The following is an 18613-nucleotide window of genomic DNA, read 5'->3' as shown; positions in this document are numbered from 1 at the left end:
TTGGTCCGGACCAATTATATATATGTATGTATGTACAATAATGATTATATGATATTTTTTAAACCATATAAATAAATAACAATATATATATATATATAATAGATATTTTTTAAACCATATAAATAAATAACAATATATATATATATAAAATAATGATGATATGATATTTTTTAAACCATATAAATAAATAACAAAATACGAGTAAATTTGAATATATCACAAGGGAATTACATCGTCGACGGTAAATAAGATATTTATTTAAAAAAAAAAAAAAGAAAAAAGAATAGTTATAGGAATAAAAATTCTGAAGTCCCCGCCATGGAAGCAGATTATTGACCGCGTTAGATCCCAAATTCGTCCTAGCCATCGCCGCTGCCGCCATGTGGAGGAACTCCCGGAGTTTCTCATCCAAACTCCGGTCATCATCTTCATTCCCTGTCCCTTCAACCACCACCACCTCCATCTCCACCTTCTATCGTCACATCACCGTCGCTCGGCCGTCTCTGCGCGCTCTCTATCCTTACTCCTCATCGTTATTCTCCTTGTTATCATTGTCGCCGTCCTCCTCGGATCCCACCAGACAAGTCTTTTCGAATTCCCATGGAGTTCGGGTCTTTTCGAGCGTTGCTGATCCTTCGTCTTTGGCTTCCGCATCGGTGTTTTCCAGGGCCAGGGAGGCCGTGGATTTAGCTCGCCACTATGGTCGCTGTTACTGGGAGCTCTCCAAGGCTCGTCTTAGGTACTTTGTTTCTGTTCAATTGTTTTTTTTATTTGTTGGTAGTGCTTGACCGTGCTTTCACGTTTTGAGTCTACTCGAATTTGAGTGAAATTCGATTTCGTATTACTGCTTTGTAATATTTTGCACAATTGAGATAAGAAGCAAAGGCCAGCATTAAATCTCAATAATTTCCAAATTCTCATAAATACGCTGCTATTCATTCAAAGGATTCGAGCATTCTCTTTAAAAGTCAGGTTCCTTAGAGCTGCTTTTGTAATATTGTATTGTCCCACAATTATTCGAGGAGTTTGTAACTATTCCCTTCGTCTATGCTGTTTTGAATGAAATTATTGTCAACACACGTTTCTTGAGTTGATAATTTCATTGCATTATTGTGTTCATTGAAGCCATTTTGGAACCTTAATTATTCTTACGCGCATTATGTGTTTGGTCTAATTTCTTTAGGAGAACCCTATGGTGTTTTGATATGGAAATAGTGCCTTTGGATTGACACTTCGAGTTTTGATTGCATCAATAAATATTAGGTTCTTTACATATGGGGGAATAAAACTTAAACAATCTTCCTTTGGTCTTGAATTTTTCTCTACAATTTTAGCTTATCTTTTAGGAATTTATGCTATTCTTTGTTTCCATCAAGCAAAAGCATGGATTGAACTGATGTCGATAATCTATACAAAACTAACCACATAGGTTGACCTAGTGGTCATAACTAATAAGCATCAATATAAATGATATAGTGATGAGAGGAAATGAGTTAAAATCATGGTGGCTACCTACCTTGGATTTAATATTCTATTAGTTTCCTTGACAAATAAATGTAATATGGTCAAACGGTTGTTTTGTGAGAATAGTCGAAGTGTGTGTAAACTTTCGGATGTGCGCATACATCAAGAAAGAAAAGAAAATCTATACTGGAATTAATATCCTATTAGATTCCTCGATTACTGAATGTAATTAGGTTAGATGGTTATTTTGTGAGAATAGTCGAGGTGTGTGTAAGCTTTCGGACGATCGCATACATAAGAAAAGAAAAGAAAATAAAATATATGCTGGAATTATGTAACACATTAGCCTTGCTGATTCTCTTTCTTTCTTAAATGGAAGTTCTCGTTTCATGAAAAATTGTAGACCTTTCTTCTTGCTTGGGCAATGAATTTCTACCTCCTAATTTCATTTTTGTGACTATTGTTTCTTTTGTCTCGATTTGCACCTCTGTTGCAGTATGCTAGTTGTTGCAACTTCTGGAACTGGGTTCGTTTTAGGGAGTGGAAGTACTGTGGACCTTGGGGGACTTTGTTGGACTTGTGCTGGTACCATGATGGTTGCAGCATCTGCAAACTCCTTAAATCAGGTATCTTTCATCGTCAATTGCAACTCCTTAAAGTGCCTATGCTGTATTCATGTCTTTTTTTAAAAAAAATTTCTCTCTTTTATTTTTGAGAAAATAATGTTTCACCATGTAATGGATGCATCCTATCCGTGTATTCCATCCATATCCATGGTTTCTAGGCGATCACTTTGAGTTTAAGATCTGTTGCATATTAACCAAGGCTGTAAAAGATGAGTACTATGTACTAACAATTTGTGGACTTGTAATACTGCAATATTTGTGGCTTTCAGAATTTTAACTCCGCTGTTAATTGTTTTTTTTTTTTTTTAAATTTATTTGTTTCGTTTGTGTGTGTGTGTGTTGAAATTGACTTCGGCTAAGATAGCCGTACAGCGTCCTTGATAATAATGCTCACAACTCTTTGGAAGTCATGGGGAGCAAGTTAATCAGATTATCTATAAAGCATTAGATTTCTATGTTATTCTAATTTTCTCTTAGTTGTGTGTTACACTAATTAGAAATTTACTTAATTAGGTTTTTGAAATAAAAAATGATGCTAAAATGAAGAGAACATGTCGAAGACCACTACCCTCAGGGCGCATCACAATGCCACATGCAGTCACCTGGGCAACTTCTGTTGGTTTAGCTGGCACTGCTATGTTAGCTACCAAGGTGACAAGATAAATCGCTCATCATATTTTTGTTGTTATTGGACTGTGAACTATAAATATGTTGTCAATTTCTAGGGACAATGAGCCAATATGCTTATTTTGTTCTTTATGGACAAGGCTGTTGCAGGCTAATATCTTGGCAGCTGGTCTTGCAGCTTCAAATTTGATTCTCTATGCATTTGTATATACCCCACTCAAACAGATTCACCCCGTAAATACGTGGGTTGGTGCCATAGTTGGTGCTATACCACCACTTCTTGGGTAAGTTCTAATCTAGTGTTCTTCTTATATATCTTTTAAGTGAAATAGATCTTACCCCTTGCAAACAGAGGTTTTTATATATTGGGCCTTACCTTTTAAATTTGACCACTTAATCTTCTGACTAGTTTAGTGGAGTATTGACTTTTTTCTTGGTTGTTCAGCTTGTTTTGTCGTATGATATTGCTGCAGAGGCACTGTTAAGATTTTAGTGCATATGGCAGTGCTATCAAGCAATGAATATGAGCAATATTGAAGTATGAAGTTTTTTTGATGTGGCCTTTCAGGTGGGCTGCTGCGTCAGGACAAATATCTCTAAATTCAATGATTCTTCCTGCTGCCCTTTACTTTTGGCAAATACCCCATTTTATGGCTCTTGCATATTTGTGTCGTGATGATTATGCTGCTGGAGGGTAAGGATATATTTTGATTGCAATGCTAATTTGTATGTTAATTGTTATCCATCATATTATCATCATGGTTACAATGAATATTTGTTAAAATTGTTCGCCTAGAGGTCTCCTACGGAGTATTTGGAAAGAAAGAAACCAAAGAATTCCAAAGATGAGCTATTACCTTTTGATTCTCTTTGTAATGGGTTGAGACATTTAGTGTCTTGGTGGATCTCGAACCAACCAATTTTTTTTGTAGTTACAGACTTCTCCTTATTAGAAGTATTTAGAAGGCACTAATTCTTTAGTTTTTTAGTAGGGTTCTTCTACCCCGGTTTTCAGGCTGGTCTTGTTTGGCGTTTTATAATACAACTTTTGTATCCTATCCAAAATATTTTTTATTATTTATTTTTTATCTTTCTTTTTGGTGTTAAAATTGTTCATTTATCTGGATGGTTTGAAGTATATTAGAAGATTGCCAAGTATTGAAAACTTGAAGTGTACTTTTTCAGTCTAGATTAAACTGTCGTGGGTTGGCAGATTGCGTAGTCTATAGAAGTTTACAAAGATGAATTTTGAAACGGCTAAATGGGGTCCATAATTTTTGTACTAAGTATTCAAAGTTCAAAACACCTAAAAAACGTATGACAAGGAGTTGTTTAGTTATTGGAACTCTTTGGAATTCTCTCTCTTACCCTTCTCTCTTGTATTTTAGGTATAAAATGTTCTCTCTTGCTGATGCTTCTGGTCAAAGAACTGCCGCTGTGGCTTTAAGAAACTGTCTGTACCTCGTTCCTCTGGGATTCTTGGCTTATGATTGTAAGTTACTATCACACTCTCTTTTTGGTAGTCATCTGCTGCAGATTTCATCTCCATGCTGACTTTTGACATATAGTAGGATATGTTTTACAATCCTTTACCTTTAAAAAATGTCATGATGCAAGCAACTTAGTAGCAGTTTGAGTAGTTTTGAAGTCACGATAGCTCCCGTCACAGGCCGAAGGCGGAGTGAACAGTTTAAAACAATTACTAATAGGATCCCGATTAGAAGAAAATGACAATGTAACTATATTGCGACATCTACGAGAAAATAGAAATTAAATATAATAGTAACAGTCTGGTAAGTCGCATGCTAGATTATTCCCCAAAGCTATGCCTGCCTTTCCCAACCCCTAATACCATCTATATGTAATCTTTCGCTCTAACCAACCTACTAAGATCTCATTTCATATTATTATTTTTTTAAAATTATGTTTGTTTCCTAAAGAAAAATTAGGTAAGTTTTTCACCTTCCTTTGAACTTTAAAGCCAAATTAAAATAAAAAAGTCAAGTTTTTTAAAAACAATTTTTTAATTTTCAAAATTTGACTTAGTTTTTTGAAAATGTTCTTAAAAGTAGGTTATAAACAATGAAAACTATAGAGAGTAGAAGTGTTTATAAGATTAATTTTAAAAACAGAAAACATAATGGTTATCAAACCAGGCCTAGTAGCCTAAGAAACTGCATCCATGCCACTGCTAACTCTATGGGTGATACAAATTGTTATACTTCTTGTGTAAACTTACTGACATACGAGCTGTTGCATATTGGTAATAGTTCGTACTAACTTGAGGCAAAAAGGTTAAAGAAGCGTTCTTTCTTTGGATTCTATCCCGGGTATTTGAGCTTCTAGAGGCCAATAATTGAAGGAAGAAGGCCATGTTTTTAGGAACATTTCCTCTACAAGTTTGTAAGATATCCCTCTGGCTCCAATTTAGTAATTGGGACCTGTAAGTGAAAAGCAACAAACTCACAAGAGAACAGCCCTGTGCAACCGTGCTAATCATAAGGTCATTGCATTCCAATTGTTCTGAGGAACACATCCTTCAAACTAGCGAACTTATCCCACTCTTCCATTTTTCTATCAAATAGATTTAGTCCGAGGTCCCTGGTTTGATCGTCTTTCTAGCAGTTACTAACTTTCCGTTTGTGTTATATATGGCATAGAGTTTAGGAAAGGTCTGACTCGAGGATAGTTGTCAAGCCATCTATCCTTCTAAAACCATAATCTAAAAGACCATTAATTTTGGTGTCACGCCATTCTAGTTTTTGTCTCAACTTATGCTAATTCCATCTGTGCACCATGAAAGTTGAAATGACATATAAACTGCTGGTAAGGTCTAGGCCAATGCACACCATTTTCTTTCTTTGAAACCATTATATTGTGTGTGTGTAAGTTCAGTAGAGTTTGTATCCCACAAGTTCCAAGTTTCTATTATCTGAGAGTTCGCATCAAAAGTCTTTCTATCATCTACAGCGCCGGTAAATTTCATTACCAACCAAAAACATGCTTTCCCACATTGTGGTAGTTTAACAACTTGTTCTACATCTGAACTATTCTCTTGTTTGTTAGCTGACTAAGAAAGTTGTTGTATCTGAGGATCTTCTCAAAATTTTATACATTATGCTGACATAAAATCTGCGACGTTGTCACGATTTATACAATTTGACCATTGTGTTGTCTACCTGGTTTCCTCCCATGCCAATGATACCAAACATGACCGAATTGACATGGTATTTAATCTTTTCAGGGGGTATCACTTCGGGATGGTTTTGTCTAGAATCATCCATCCTCACACTTGCAATCAGTGCGACTGCGTTTTCGTTCTACCGACACTGCACGATGCAGAAAGCAAGAAGGATGTTTCATGCTAGCCTCTTGTATCTTCCTGTTTTTATGTCAGGACTTCTGTTTCATCGTCTTTCTGACAATGAGCAGACCATGGAAGAAGATAGTTCTGAAACGATGTTGGATGGGTTGATACAGGAGGACAGATATATTGCACAAAAGAACAAGACGGAGCATCGCCGAGGTTTCGCCCAAGGTCGACCACCTGTTGCGTATGCTTCGGTTGCACCCTTCCCTTTCTTGCCTGTTCCAGTATATGCTGACTCTTGATGAACACAGTTCCTGTTTTCTTTTGTAAACACCTTCCGCAGCTTCCTCTTTTGAGTGAAATAATGAGGAAAGATCTCAAATTATATAACCAGTTATTGCTCATTTTGTATGGTGATAGAATTACCCAGAGGTATCCAACTGTGACAGTTTTGGAATGTGCAGTGAACTGTGCATTTCCATCCTTCTGATTTTTTGACGGTCACTTCTTAAGATATTTTCTTTTGTTTATAAATATGTGTGTAGTGTCTATGGTTTATGATAATTAATTAATATTTTTATTTATTTATTTATTTATTTTTATGGAATGTCTTACTCCTGTTCGAGTTTTTCGATCAACAAGAGGAGAGTTCATGTAAGGGTTGCCTGTTGCAAGGGGTGGGGACTCGCCGAAGAAGGTTAGACGGACTTAATTATAGCATTCGAACTGGTTCAACTAGGTTTTTTCATACAATAATGTAATGTATGCGTATCGGTATCCTTTTCAAGACCAATTGCTTCTTATTTTTGTTTATACGTTTTGAGAAACCTACTAAATAGTAGTTAATTAATAGCTCGAACGTTCAAAAAAACGATGCATCATCTCTAGATGTTAATGTAACAGTTTAAGTTTACCGCTATCAGATATTGTCTTCTTTGAACTTTTCCTTTCGGGTTTTTCTTCAAGTTTTAAAACGTGTCTACTAAGAAATATTTGGTTACTCTCTTGAACCGATAAGGAATCAATGGAAGCAAGCCCAAGCCCGAGATTTTGACTTAATTTTTTATTTAATAATTCCGTCTATTAAATAAAATTGGAGATATGAATTCAATATATTAAAATACATTAACCGCCACAGTCCTAAGGAAAAGCTAACACGAAAATTTGAAGGGAGTTATAACTAAAGCACTACCTCTTCTTGAACACATATTGGCGGGAACTTCGCCGGGGAACTGAGCTCCCAACTTTGCTTCTAACCGACGAAATCGACCCTCAAACTCTGCAAATTTTGCTTCATGAAGAAGACAATGGAGAAGGGCGATGAAGAGATACGTGGAAAAACGAACGAGAGACTGGTAAATGAGGAGTATAAGATTTGGAAGAAGAATACTCCATTTCTTTACGATTTGATCATCATTCATGCCCTAGAGTGGCCTTCACTCACCGTCGAGTGGTTGCCGGACCGGGATGAGCCTCCGGGAAAGGATTACTCCGTTCAGAAGATGATTTTGGGGACTCATAGCTTCGATAATAAGCCGAATTACCTCATGGTTGCTCAGGTTCAGCTTCCGCTTGAGAATTCGGAGAACGATGCGCGACATTACCGTGACGATCGTGCCAGTGGGGGTGGCTTTGGGTGTGCGAACGGCAAGGTATGTGGATTTGAACCTTTTCTTTAGAACTGGAAGAACGTGAAATTGAATCTTGAATCTGAATTTTATTGCTTGATAGAACTGATCTGGAATCGGACGGAATTTTCATCTTGAGTAGTTCTTTTTTAGTTCCTGTAATGCTTTCAAAGGAAAAAGTTTAAGATAGGGGGATTCAATTGATACTTTGATAGATCTTGAGTAGATCGATTGATGAATTCTTGTTGTAAAGATGCAAATTTCATTGAATCTTTTCTCAGTTCAGGTACAAATAATCCAGCATATAAATCACGACGGCGAAGTCAATAGAGCCCGTTATATGCCTCAAAACCCATTTATTATTGCCACAAAGACTGTCAGCGCTGAAGTCCTTGTTTTTGACTACAGTAAACACCCATCCAAACCACCTCTAGATGGTACATGTAATCCTGACTTGAGGTTGAGGGGTCACAAGTCCGAAGGTTATGGTTTATCATGGAACAAGTTCAAGCAGGGCCATTTACTTAGTGGCTCTGAGGATTCACATATTTGTTTATGGGACATTAATGCTACTCCGGATAACAAAACCCTCGAGGCTATGCAAATTTTTAAGGTGAGCTCCTCTTAAACAGTCCTTACAACCATCTAAATTGTTGTGTTTTTGTGCTTCTATGGCTTCATAATGTTTTGTTTGGATTTTGCCCAAGAACTTCTTATGAACATGTATTAGTGTATAAGTATATAATTTGGATGACTGTAAATTATAATGATTGATTAGTACTTGTGTCCTGATTATTGAACTACAATGTAAAATAATATCCCTAGCTAACAACTTGTGAGAAATGATATATTTGTTATGTGCTGCTATTTTGGTTTTATCTATTTTGTAACGGTCTAAGTCCACCACTAGTAGATATTGTTCTCTTCGGATTTTCCCTTTCGATTTTTAAAACGCGTCTGCTAGGAAGAGGTTTTCACACTCTTATAAATAATGTTTTGTTCTCCTTCTTGACTGATGTGGGATCTCACATTCCACTCTTGTTCAGGGCTCAGTGTCCTCGTTGACATTCATTCCATTCTCCAATCGATGTGAGACCCCCCAATCCACCCCCTTCGAGGCCCAGCGTCCTTGCTGGCATATCACCTTGTGTCCGCCCCCCTTCAGGGCTCAGCCTCCTCGTTGGCACATTGTCCGGTGTCTGGCTTTGATATCATTTGTAACAGCCCAAGCCCACCGCTAGCAGATATTGTCCTCTTTGGACTCTCTTTCGGGCTTCCCCTCAAGGCTTTTAAAATGCATATGCTAGGGAGAGGTTTCCACACATATAAAAAATGTTTCATTCTCCTCCCCAACCGATGTTGGATCTCACATATATGATCTGATATGATCTTTGTGACAGGGTCATGAAGGTGTTGTGGGAGACGTTGCCTGGCATATGGGGCATGAATACTTATTTGGTTCAGTCGGTGATGATCGATATCTACATGTATGGGATCTGCGAAGTCCTTCAGCTAATAAGCCTGTACAGTCTGTAGTTGCTCATCAAAGTGAGGTAGGTGCTACTGGAAGTTAAACAAAAATACATGCAAAATTAGTGGGTTGCAAATGAGGAAGAGCTCCTTTCGTGGTTACATGTGAAGATAAATCTTATGAGAGCTCTGAATGATCGTTCTCTAGCAATAAGCTTCATCCACGTGCTTATTGTAGTACGAAACTGTCTTTTCCTTTTCGGGTTGCCTGACCATTATTCACTGTGGTAATTAGTAATGCAAGAGATGCTGGTCTTTTGAGTTTAATAGAATTATTTCCCTCGTAATGTTGCCTCAGGTAAATTGCTTGACATTCAATCCCTTCAATGAGTGGTTAGTAGCCACAGGGTCAACTGATAAGATGGTTAAGTTGTTTGATCTACGTAAGATCAGCTCATCCCTCCATACCTTTGACTGTCACGAGTAAGCATCCTCCTTAGGTTATGAACTTCGATGATCTCGATTTTCCTTGCCAAGTGCTGGAAACAAACAGCACATGAGCTAGACATCTAGACACATTTTAAAACCTAGTTTGTAGCTGTTGTGCGCTTGTCTTTGAATGTCTATATTTATGTTTTGTGCAACAGGGAGGAGGTTTTTCAGGTGGGCTGGCATCCAAAGAACGAAACGATCTTAGCTTCTTGTTGTCGTGGAAGGAGACTCATGGTTTGGGACCTTAGCAGGTAATTTTATAAATGTAATGTAGTTGTAGTCACAGTTATGTTGTTTCAGTAATGATGCTTAAGAATATTGATTATGGAATAAGCTAGTGATTAACTAATTCTTGATATATTTTCTGAAAGTTTACTTGATACCGAACCAAATCAGAGCTACTCTTCATGTGGTTCTGACGTACGTTTACATGACGGGAGCTCGTTTGTGGGTTTTCATCTGCAGGATCGAGGAGGAGCAGACACCGGAGGACGTAGAAGATGGGCCACCCGAATTGCTGTTCATTCACGGTGGTCATACCAATACAATATCAGACTTCTCTTGGAATCCCTGTGAGGAGTGGGTCGTTGCTAGTGTAGCTGAAGATAACATACTACAAGTCTGGCAGATGGCTGAGAACGTCTACTATGGTGAAGATGATTTGCTTGAGGAACCTCCAAAGCTCTCTTAGTTCTTCATTCTCTGTATTTGAAGTAAGTACTTTAGGTCTTCAAGGGGTGTCAATCCTTGTTCCTCTTTTCTTTCTTAAATAAAAAGGGAAATAAAGAGGTAAAGAGGTGTTTTTGATGCTATGGGTTGTGGTGATTCACCCCACAATTGATAGAGAGCTTAGAAATAAGGGAGAAAAAAATTTGTACATTGATAGAGATTAGTAAAAAACTTGATATGCAAATCAAAACCATGAGTTTCATTTGGCTTTTTTTTAAAAAATATATATGCACATAGGATAGGAATGGTAAAGAAGTAGTCATTGTTTGCGATGACTCGGTGGCTTCTTCCTTTATTTTTCTTCGAGTTCAACCACATTTGGGAACTGATGACTCGAAGCTCTCACTTCTTGTTAATGATGTAATTCTTTAATCACTTTGAAAGCAAGTTTGTTGAATGAAGATTATGATATGATAACCTTATTTTTTGAAAAGATAACAAACTATAAGCCTCTAACGAGTACGAGTAATCGAAACAATGGTACAATAACTTCTAGAGTTAAAGATGAAATCTTTAGAATATAGGCAGGTGATTTCTGCTATTTCATTGTCATCTTAAAAAGATTACAATTGATTATCTTCCACTAATGTTATCTCAACAATTCTCAACTCATCAAAATTTCTTTTTGCTTTTTGAATATGCTTACCTCGATCGCCACTGCAGACTGTAGTTCTTAGTTCTTCGGTTGGGTAATGACAACAATTCTCAAGTCATCAATCTGGTTCTGAGAGCTGCTCAGAAGCTCTAATCATACCTTTGATTTGCAAGACTACTGAAGTTTTGCGATCTCGTGGAGTACTCTTTTATTAGCTTGGAGAAAAACGAATCGTCTCGTTTGAGAAGCATTTTCGGAGAGTCGAACTCTGCAATTCTTCCTGCTCATCAAAAACAATACTATATATCAAAACCTTTTAGTAAAGTAACCAATACAAAGAATAGAAGAAAGAAAGATGAAGAACTTCAAACTCACCATCACTGAGGACCAAGACAAGATCACTAGCTATAACAGTGTGGATTCTATGAGCTATGGTAACCACGGTTCGATCTTTAAACTCTTGACTAATGATGTTTTGTATGATGCCATCAGTTGCAGAATCGACAGAGGCTGTTGCTTCATCAAGCACCAGAATGCTGCTTTTCTTGAGCAACGCCCTCCCGAGACAAAATAGCTGTCGTTGACCAACACTCCAATTTTCTCCATTTTCAACCACTGCCATAATTTTAAGGTATGATGTATTAGAAAAGCATGTAAGCCTCATTTTCTCTTTGATATAAGCAATTTCAATTTGGCAAAGCCAAACCTGAAGAATTCAACTTCTCATCCTTTGCACGCACCAAATCACCTAGTTGACATTTGTCTAACGCCTGAGAAAGTAACATTCAATATTAGATTTCATTCATTGTTGTATGGTATCTATTCATGACAGGCTATTAGTAGTAGCTCCAATTAGGGAAACTCTCTGAGAATCTTTCTTTTTCGTTAATAAGCAAGACACACCTAAGCAGAGAAGAAAGATTACCTCCCAAATTTCCTGGTCGGTATACCGTTCTAGTGGGTCGAGGTTTCCTCTAACTGTTCCTTCAAACATGGAAGGGTCTTGAGGGATGATGCTTAAGCTTGATCTCAGGTCATGGAGGCCTATCTTACAAATGTCAACCTCGTCTATTATAATGCTTCCTTCTCTAGGTTCAACAATCCTAAAAATTGCCTGTATCAGAGTTGATTTCCCACTGCCTGTCCTTCCTACAACACCCACTTTCTTCCTTCCTGGGAAGGTGCAACTGATATTCTTCAGGACATCTGGGAGATGGTCCGCGTAACGGATCTACAAAAGGTTGAAACTCATTAGAAGGAAAACTGTATGCATATAGAATTTGTATTTCTAATCAAACCGGATTGTTTTCTTGTTTCCCTGTTTCTTGTTTTAAGAAACCTAACTTTTACTGAGAAAGAATGAAAGAAATACATGCACAAACAAAGGAGGTTGATAAAACAAGGAGCCCAACAAAAACAAAGGGCAAGAGGGTGCCTAAAAGTAACTACAAAAAGGGGCTCCAATCTAATAAAAAGAAGCACATAATGAGGCACTAAACCTAATCAAATGAGGTTTTACATGCAGCTGTGTTAACTTTGGATATGGGGTACTGATTATTTGACTCAAGTACTCTAAATTTTATACCCATTATTGCTATGGAGTTTCACCTGCAAATTTTTGAAGCAAATGCTCCCATCTTGCGGCCAATTGCTTGGTGGTCTGCAATTTTCAATAACAAGAGGTGCTTCACTTTTTATTTTCGAATACTGAAGAATTCTTTCAACTGAGATCATCTTATTCTCTGCGTTGCATATGTTCCAGATAACAGAAGCTTGCAAAACATTCAAGTTTATCCCATAAGTTACTGCCAAGCCTGCAATACCTGAAAGTTTTCCAGTTCGGTAAGTACAAAATTCTCCTATTTAATTTGGCAATAAGATATTAAAGCTTGTTTCACAAAATTTACGCTGAGCGAAACTATCTAACTACAAGAACATGCATATAAGAAACTCACTTGGATTAATAATTCCTTCAGGGAGAGTCACCAGCAAAACCAATGAAAATCCAAAAACAAAATTTGATAGTACGTTTAATCTGAAAGAAAGCCACTCCATGGCTGAAGCATTATGAAACCAAGGCCTTGAATGGTCATCAATGAGACCAAGGTTAGTTTTGAAAAACCTATCTTCTTGATTGAAGGCGCGAATAGTTGCTGCTCCTGCTAGGGATTCTGCAAAGTGATGAAGGATTGGAGCTCGTTGTATTCCAGATAACCGAGCAAGTTCTCGTGCTGTAGGTGTGTAATATTGCTGACATAACCGGAAATTAGCTTATAAGTACTCAAAGGCATTGCAAGAATGTAAGGATAAAGTGTATATAGGGGTTAAGCTGCTCACTTGGTACCAAATGCAGGCTGCAGTAATAGGAATAAAAACGGCAAACACTTCCCATGCTACCTGAGACATTACTACAATGGTCCCTATAATCTGAATTATTGAGAATGCACACCAACCTAACTTCGTAAACATTTCCAAGTCTACAACGCTTTGATCAGTGGATGCCTGCAAAGTAAAATACAAGTGAAGTTTAAAAGTCCTGGGAACTATTCCTTGAATTCTTTTGCTTAAAATGGTTGTCTAAAGTATCATAAGCTGAATTGTAAGGTAAACATACCCGGTTTATGATTCTTCCAGTGGGAGTCGAGTCGAAGAATGCCATTGGTGCCCGGAGTATACTACATAACATATTGGTGAATAGCGTTTGTGCTGTCTGAAGTCCTGTTATGGCTACTAGCATAGCTCGCAGAAGCACACATAGTGCGCTTCCAATAGCAAGTAGTGAATAAACAAGTAGTATGATTTTCATCCCAATTACTGGTTCTGTATCACTTGTAGGGGGACAAGCCCATGCCATCCAGTAGTTACTAGCTACCTGTAAAGCTTGGAATGATGATTGTGCCAAGATTATGATCGGAACAAATGCTCCTCTTTTCACAATGGTTAAATAGGAAACGAACACTTCTTTGCCAATGCTTCCTCTCTCTCTCTCTTCCTCTTGAACCAATTTTCCTCCCTTATCTGTTATCTCTGCAGAATTTTTATTCTGCACTAAATCATGTTGTGACTTTCTAGGATTCACATTCATGGGAGAATCTTCATACAATTCCTTTTCGGGTTTTGGCAGTTGTTGACAGTTGCTACTTGAGTTTTCAATTGTGACGATAGACTCTAAAGCTTGACTATGGGCCCCTACTAGAACTTCAAAGCCTATGTTTTGTTTCAGAAGTTCTTCAAATCCTCCAGCTTGAGCAATTTTTCCATTTTGCATCACCTATCAAATGTTAAGTACAAAACGTGTCCATCTTAAAGACCAGAAACTGTAAATCAATCACAAACATACACAAATATCAATTGCCTTAAAACGTTTCGGGTAAGAACTAGTTTTTGGAGAACAATTTTTCTATCATTCAAGGTAAACCTGAGCTAAATTCCCCTTTTTGAACATGATGATGAAACAATTATGGTAAAGTATTTTGAAACAAGAAAACTTTCTTGGTATTTCACTAACCAGGATGAGGTCTGCTGCCGGTAGAAACTCGACTTGGTGGGTTACATAAACTACGGTCTTCTCCTTGAGAGCACCCATCAGACAGTCCTAAAGAGTATGAAAAACAATAAAAAGTTTCATAAGATTGTCAGTAAAAGTAAGAACATTGCAGGAACAAGGCTATTAAAGTATCTTCTCCCTCATCCTTTACAGTATTTAATATCCTGACTAACCTCGAAGAGTTGAGTTCCTGTATGAGCATCAACTGCACTGAAAGGATCATCAAGGAGGTAAATATCAGCATCCTGATAAACTGCACGAGCAATTTGTATCCTCTGCTTCTGTCCCCCACTCATGTTTATCCCTCTTTCTCCAATTTCAGTTAAGTCTCCACAAGAAAACAACTCAAAATCCTTTGCCAGAGCACATGCGTTAATGGTTCTGTTGTATTTAGTACTTTCATAATCATTTCCGAAAAGAATATTTTCCCTGATATTTCCTGACAGTATCCAAGGACATTGAGGAACATAGGCCTTTGTACCACTGATCTTCACTGTCCCAGAGAGCTTTTCTATTTCACCAAGTATGCATGAGAGTAGGCTGGACTTTCCCGAACCTACGGTGCCACATACTGCCACCTTCATCCCCCTTTTCACTTTCAAGTTTATCTGATCAAGAGATGCCTTGCTTGCTTCAAGGTCCCAGCTGAATTTTCCATTTTCGATATCTATATCGAATTCTGTTTGATCTCTAGAAACATAAGTGATGGAATCCTGCTGTATTTCATCTTCGTGCAGGTAAGATGAAACTCGATCCGCTGAGACTTTGCCTTGTGCAAGAGCGGAGAGCAAGTCAGGGAGATTGAATATGGGGTCTTGTAGCATACGGAAGGTAGCCAAAGCAGATAAAACTCTTCCAGCAGTCAATTCAATTCCCAGTAAGACACACACCCCGAACGTTACAACGGAGATAAAAGTAGGGGATCCCCAAAAGACGAAAGCTGAAATTCCCATTAATCTCAACGACTTCCATAACCAATGGTGCTCCACTTTCCTCAAGCCTTCTAGCTTTTGGAGGTACTGAGTATCCCATGCTTGAAGTTTGAGTGTCTTCATGTTTTTGAGAACTTCTGAAGTGGTTTTCATCCTATTATCTTTAGCTTCCATTATCTTCGTCTGGTAATTTTTCTGAATTCTGGTCATTGGTATGTTGCAGGACATGACTACTAGAGTTGCTGCTAATGCGCCCAGCGATCCCACTCCCAGATTTGTATGCAAAATGAACATAGCTAATGAAATCTGTACGGGTAACATCCATACAGTGTTCAAGAACCAACTGAAGTCGGTGATTCTTTGGATATCAACACTCATGTAGTTCATGATCTCCCCACTGCTGCAGTTTTGGCGAGATCGGCTCGAAAGACGCAAGCCCTTTTGGTATATGTGTGATATCAAAGCAGCACGAAGACGAAGACCCAGTTGACGTGCACCAAAAATCCACTGTCTCTGAGCTATCGTCTCGATCATTTTCGCGCTAACGAAAGCAAGCGCAAGAAGATACCCGCTTGATAAGGTCCGCATTTTCTTCTGAGTGAGGAAACTCACAAAGTCATCAATCAGGTATGGTCCTACATATGATGTTGCAGCACTTATCACAGCAAAAAATGCATTTATTGCTGCTTTCCTTCGACCAAACAAATATATTGTCTCGTATATTGATGGATTTGTGCTATTGTTCTTCTTCTTAACAAAATTTAGTGTCTCATCAAAGGAATGTGACAAAAATTTCGCGGAGTCTATCCGACAAACATCTGGTACGTCCTCCTTTTCGAGTGGCTTTTTGTATCCAACAGAAAACAGGGGATTGAGCCAGGAGAAGGTAACGAGTTGAAGAAGCGTTGCCCTTCCATAAGGAGAATCCTTCTCGTCCCTCTCTTGATCTAGGCGTTTTTCCGGAAGAAGTGGATCATCCAAACCATTATGAACATTGAAAACTATGTTTGTATGCCCATGAATGGAAAGCCCTAGCAATAAAATCGACGGAAGAAGGCCGAAAAACTCGACATAATCTTGCACTCTCAAGTGCTTGAAATTTTCGAAATGTAAATCCAAAACCACATGAACAATCGATAAAATGAAGCTGCAAAACCACCAACCTCGTAGGATCCAAGGATAATCGACGGATTTATCGCGCAAAACCCCGAAAACTGCAAAAACCGCTCCTCCCCACGCTACCACTCCCATTATCTCTGAAGAAATTACTTCGATTCCGGAATTGCAATGAGAACCATTTCGCAAAACAAAAGCCATAAGAACATGAATGATCAACAGCAAGACGGAGCAGCCTACACCGACTCTGTAAGAAATGCTCAATTTCTGACTGATCGGACGGTTTTCCGCAGCTCGACCCGTCGATTTGCCATCTCCACTGTAAGAATTCCATATACAACAAACACACTTCTGAAGAACTCGAACGAATATTACTCCCAAGAACCCTAATTGTACCCCTAGGCTAATGCACTCCCACAGGCACGATGATGTGGAATCAAATTCCCGCCATTGCCAGTTCGCTTCCAATTGAGAAAGCTTATAAACTGCAACAGATTTACCGAACATATCAGATTTGAAAAGAAAAGGAAAAAAAAAAAAAGAAAAGAAAAGAAAAAATCTAAATCTTGATAAGGACTGAGCCGAAATCTACGTGTGGGCTGTCACAAAACGGGCCTTTAATTTCAAAGACCCAGATCTTAGGCCCATAAAATGTTTAGGCCCATTAGTATTTAACATGGGCCATCAAATGTTTAGGCCCATAAGTATTTAACGTTTAGGCCCATGGGCTGAGTTTTGTTAACCATTTAGTGGACTACAGTTGGACGGCGAAAACGACGTTGACTTCGGTACATGCGCACTATTTGTATGTGGGCCCCGCAGAATATTCTCAAAATTCTCTGTAATTCCTCATCATCTATCAGTCGCACAACCATGCAGTGGGCCCGCTTGGATAAAAAGGGAATTTTATTTTCTTTTAATTTCTAAAAAAAAAAGGTTCTTAAAAGGAAACCACCTTCGAGGAATTAAAAATAATAATAATAATAATAATAATAAATGGAGATAAACATGTCATTAAAAAAAAAAAAATTATTTTTTCGTCACATTTTTCAAATATATATTTTAGCCCATATATTTTAAGATCGAATATTTTGATCGAAAATTGAAAAATAAGAGAAGATACAAGTAAAAAATATATTAAAAAAAAAAACAAATATTTTAAAAGTTTAGGGATAGAAAATGAATTATAAAAAAATCTCTAAAATAGTATTTAAATTTAAAAAATAAAAATAAAAATAAAAGAATGAATATTAATATTCATAAAATCTAGGCAAGAAAGTAGGAAAATTAAAATTATATTAGAAGATGCATAGATCCATATCTCATTAAATTTAGAGAAGAGAGAGAGAGATATACAAAATCTCCATTTGGCAATTGGTTACTGTGAATATGCAATCCAATAATACCTCAAATTCCTCCTAAACTCTAGAAGGTTGATATCAATTTTTGATGCCAAATCTTAATAATATAAAAATAAATTAAAATCGCATATTCAAATTCGAAAAGTGTCATATCAATTTTATACTAAAAAATATACACAAATATATAAAATTAATTAGAAAAAGAGAGAGAGAGAGAGAAGAGAATCAAATTCATGTTAATTTTCTGAAGAATCTGTGTAAGCATCCCATTTCCCACTAAGTGTTGGCTTTGAATGAATCGAAAAAGTAAGAATTTAAGGGTAGAGAGAGAGAGAGAACTGACTTGGAAGAGAGAAAGAGTTGAAGAATTGAAGCTGATTCATGGTGAAATTTGAAAGAAGGAAGCTAATGAAGTTGCTCCTCTTTTTGTTCTGCAACAAAAAGCTTCCAATTTGTAGCCATGGCGGCGCATACACAAATAATAAAAGAGAGAGATTCTGATCATTTCAGATTTTGAGTTTCAGAGTCTCTCTTGTATTTATAAATGGATTTCAGGAACGCCACCGATTCTTTTTTTAAAAAAATTTAATTTAAAAACAATTATTATTCATAAAAATGTAAAATTACCATATGCCCACGTTGATCTTTTTTTTTTTTTTTTTATTTTTATTTTAATTTGGTTAGTAAATTAAAGAAAACAGTACCTTTTAAAATGT

At 37.3% G+C, this 18613-nt stretch overlaps 3 protein-coding genes across 4 annotated transcripts; 2 read left to right on the top strand and 1 right to left on the bottom strand.

Moving 5' to 3' along the window:
• The first annotated feature begins 299 nt into the window (after positions 1–299).
• On the top strand, positions 300–6611 carry LOC111791320 (protoheme IX farnesyltransferase, mitochondrial). Its single transcript, XM_023672610.2, has 7 exons — positions 300–739; positions 1961–2090; positions 2604–2741; positions 2868–3001; positions 3286–3411; positions 4106–4209; positions 5962–6611. The coding sequence occupies exons 1-7, from the start codon at positions 381–383 to the stop codon at positions 6327–6329; spliced, it is 1359 nt and encodes a 452-aa protein (XP_023528378.2). The 5' UTR covers positions 300–380; the 3' UTR covers positions 6330–6611.
• Positions 6612–7179: 568 nt separating this feature from the next.
• LOC111791319 (histone-binding protein MSI1) lies at positions 7180–10658 on the top strand. The gene is made up of 6 exons (XM_023672608.2): positions 7180–7679; positions 7942–8268; positions 9056–9208; positions 9484–9608; positions 9773–9868; positions 10083–10658. The coding sequence occupies exons 1-6, from the start codon at positions 7323–7325 to the stop codon at positions 10306–10308; spliced, it is 1284 nt and encodes a 427-aa protein (XP_023528376.2). The 5' UTR covers positions 7180–7322; the 3' UTR covers positions 10309–10658.
• LOC111791318 (putative ABC transporter C family member 15) lies at positions 9850–18420 on the bottom strand. Of its 2 annotated transcripts, XR_015420313.1 has the most exons (12): positions 18241–18420; positions 14662–17021; positions 14450–14536; positions 13556–14212; positions 13279–13443; positions 12897–13191; positions 12550–12764; positions 11867–12172; positions 11648–11711; positions 11317–11556; positions 10993–11221; positions 9850–10319 (listed from the first exon to the last, which is right to left on the bottom strand). XR_015420313.1 is itself a non-coding variant. In XM_023672607.2 (11 exons), exons 1-11 carry the CDS (start codon positions 18278–18280, stop codon positions 11091–11093), a joined length of 4560 nt encoding a protein of 1519 aa, XP_023528375.2. In that variant the 5' UTR covers positions 18281–18420; the 3' UTR covers positions 10859–11090. The 2 variants fall into 2 exon arrangements, 1 of the variants encoding a protein (XP_023528375.2); XM_023672607.2 differs by lacking the exon at positions 9850–10319 and having other exon boundaries at positions 10859–11221.
• Positions 18421–18613: the final 193 nt, after the last annotated feature.

Source organism: Cucurbita pepo, chromosome 3 (genome assembly GCF_057944985.1).
Source record: "Cucurbita pepo subsp. pepo isolate OVF chromosome 3, ASM5794498v1, whole genome shotgun sequence".
Lineage (NCBI taxonomy): Eukaryota > Viridiplantae > Streptophyta > Magnoliopsida > Cucurbitales > Cucurbitaceae > Cucurbita > Cucurbita pepo.
This window is presented reverse-complemented; position numbering and strand designations above follow the sequence as displayed.

Bases quoted from the DNA above. Each gene is read 5' to 3' on its own strand.
- LOC111791318 (XM_023672607.2), bottom strand. From the start codon at position 18,280: ATGAATCAGCTTCAATTCTTCAACTCTTTCTCTCTTCCAA. The intron at 13,444-13,555 runs GTATGTTTACCT...TTTACTTTGCAG, and splicing joins CTGGAAGAATCATAAACCGG to GCATCCACTGATCAAAGCGT. The intron at 12,173-12,549 runs GTGAAACTCCAT...AACCTTTTGTAG, and splicing joins TTTGCTTCAAAAATTTGCAG to ATCCGTTACGCGGACCATCT.
- LOC111791320 (XM_023672610.2), top strand. From the start codon at position 381: ATGTGGAGGAACTCCCGGAGTTTCTCATCCAAACTCCGGTCATCATCT. The intron at 740-1,960 runs GTACTTTGTTTC...CCTCTGTTGCAG, and splicing joins CTCTCCAAGGCTCGTCTTAG to TATGCTAGTTGTTGCAACTT. The intron at 2,742-2,867 runs GTGACAAGATAA...AGGCTGTTGCAG, and splicing joins CTGCTATGTTAGCTACCAAG to GCTAATATCTTGGCAGCTGG.
- LOC111791319 (XM_023672608.2), top strand. From the start codon at position 7,323: ATGAAGAAGACAATGGAGAAGGGCGATGAAGAGATACGTGGAAAAACG. The intron at 7,680-7,941 runs GTATGTGGATTT...TTCTCAGTTCAG, and splicing joins TTGGGTGTGCGAACGGCAAG to GTACAAATAATCCAGCATAT. The intron at 9,869-10,082 runs GTAATTTTATAA...TTTCATCTGCAG, and splicing joins ATGGTTTGGGACCTTAGCAG to GATCGAGGAGGAGCAGACAC.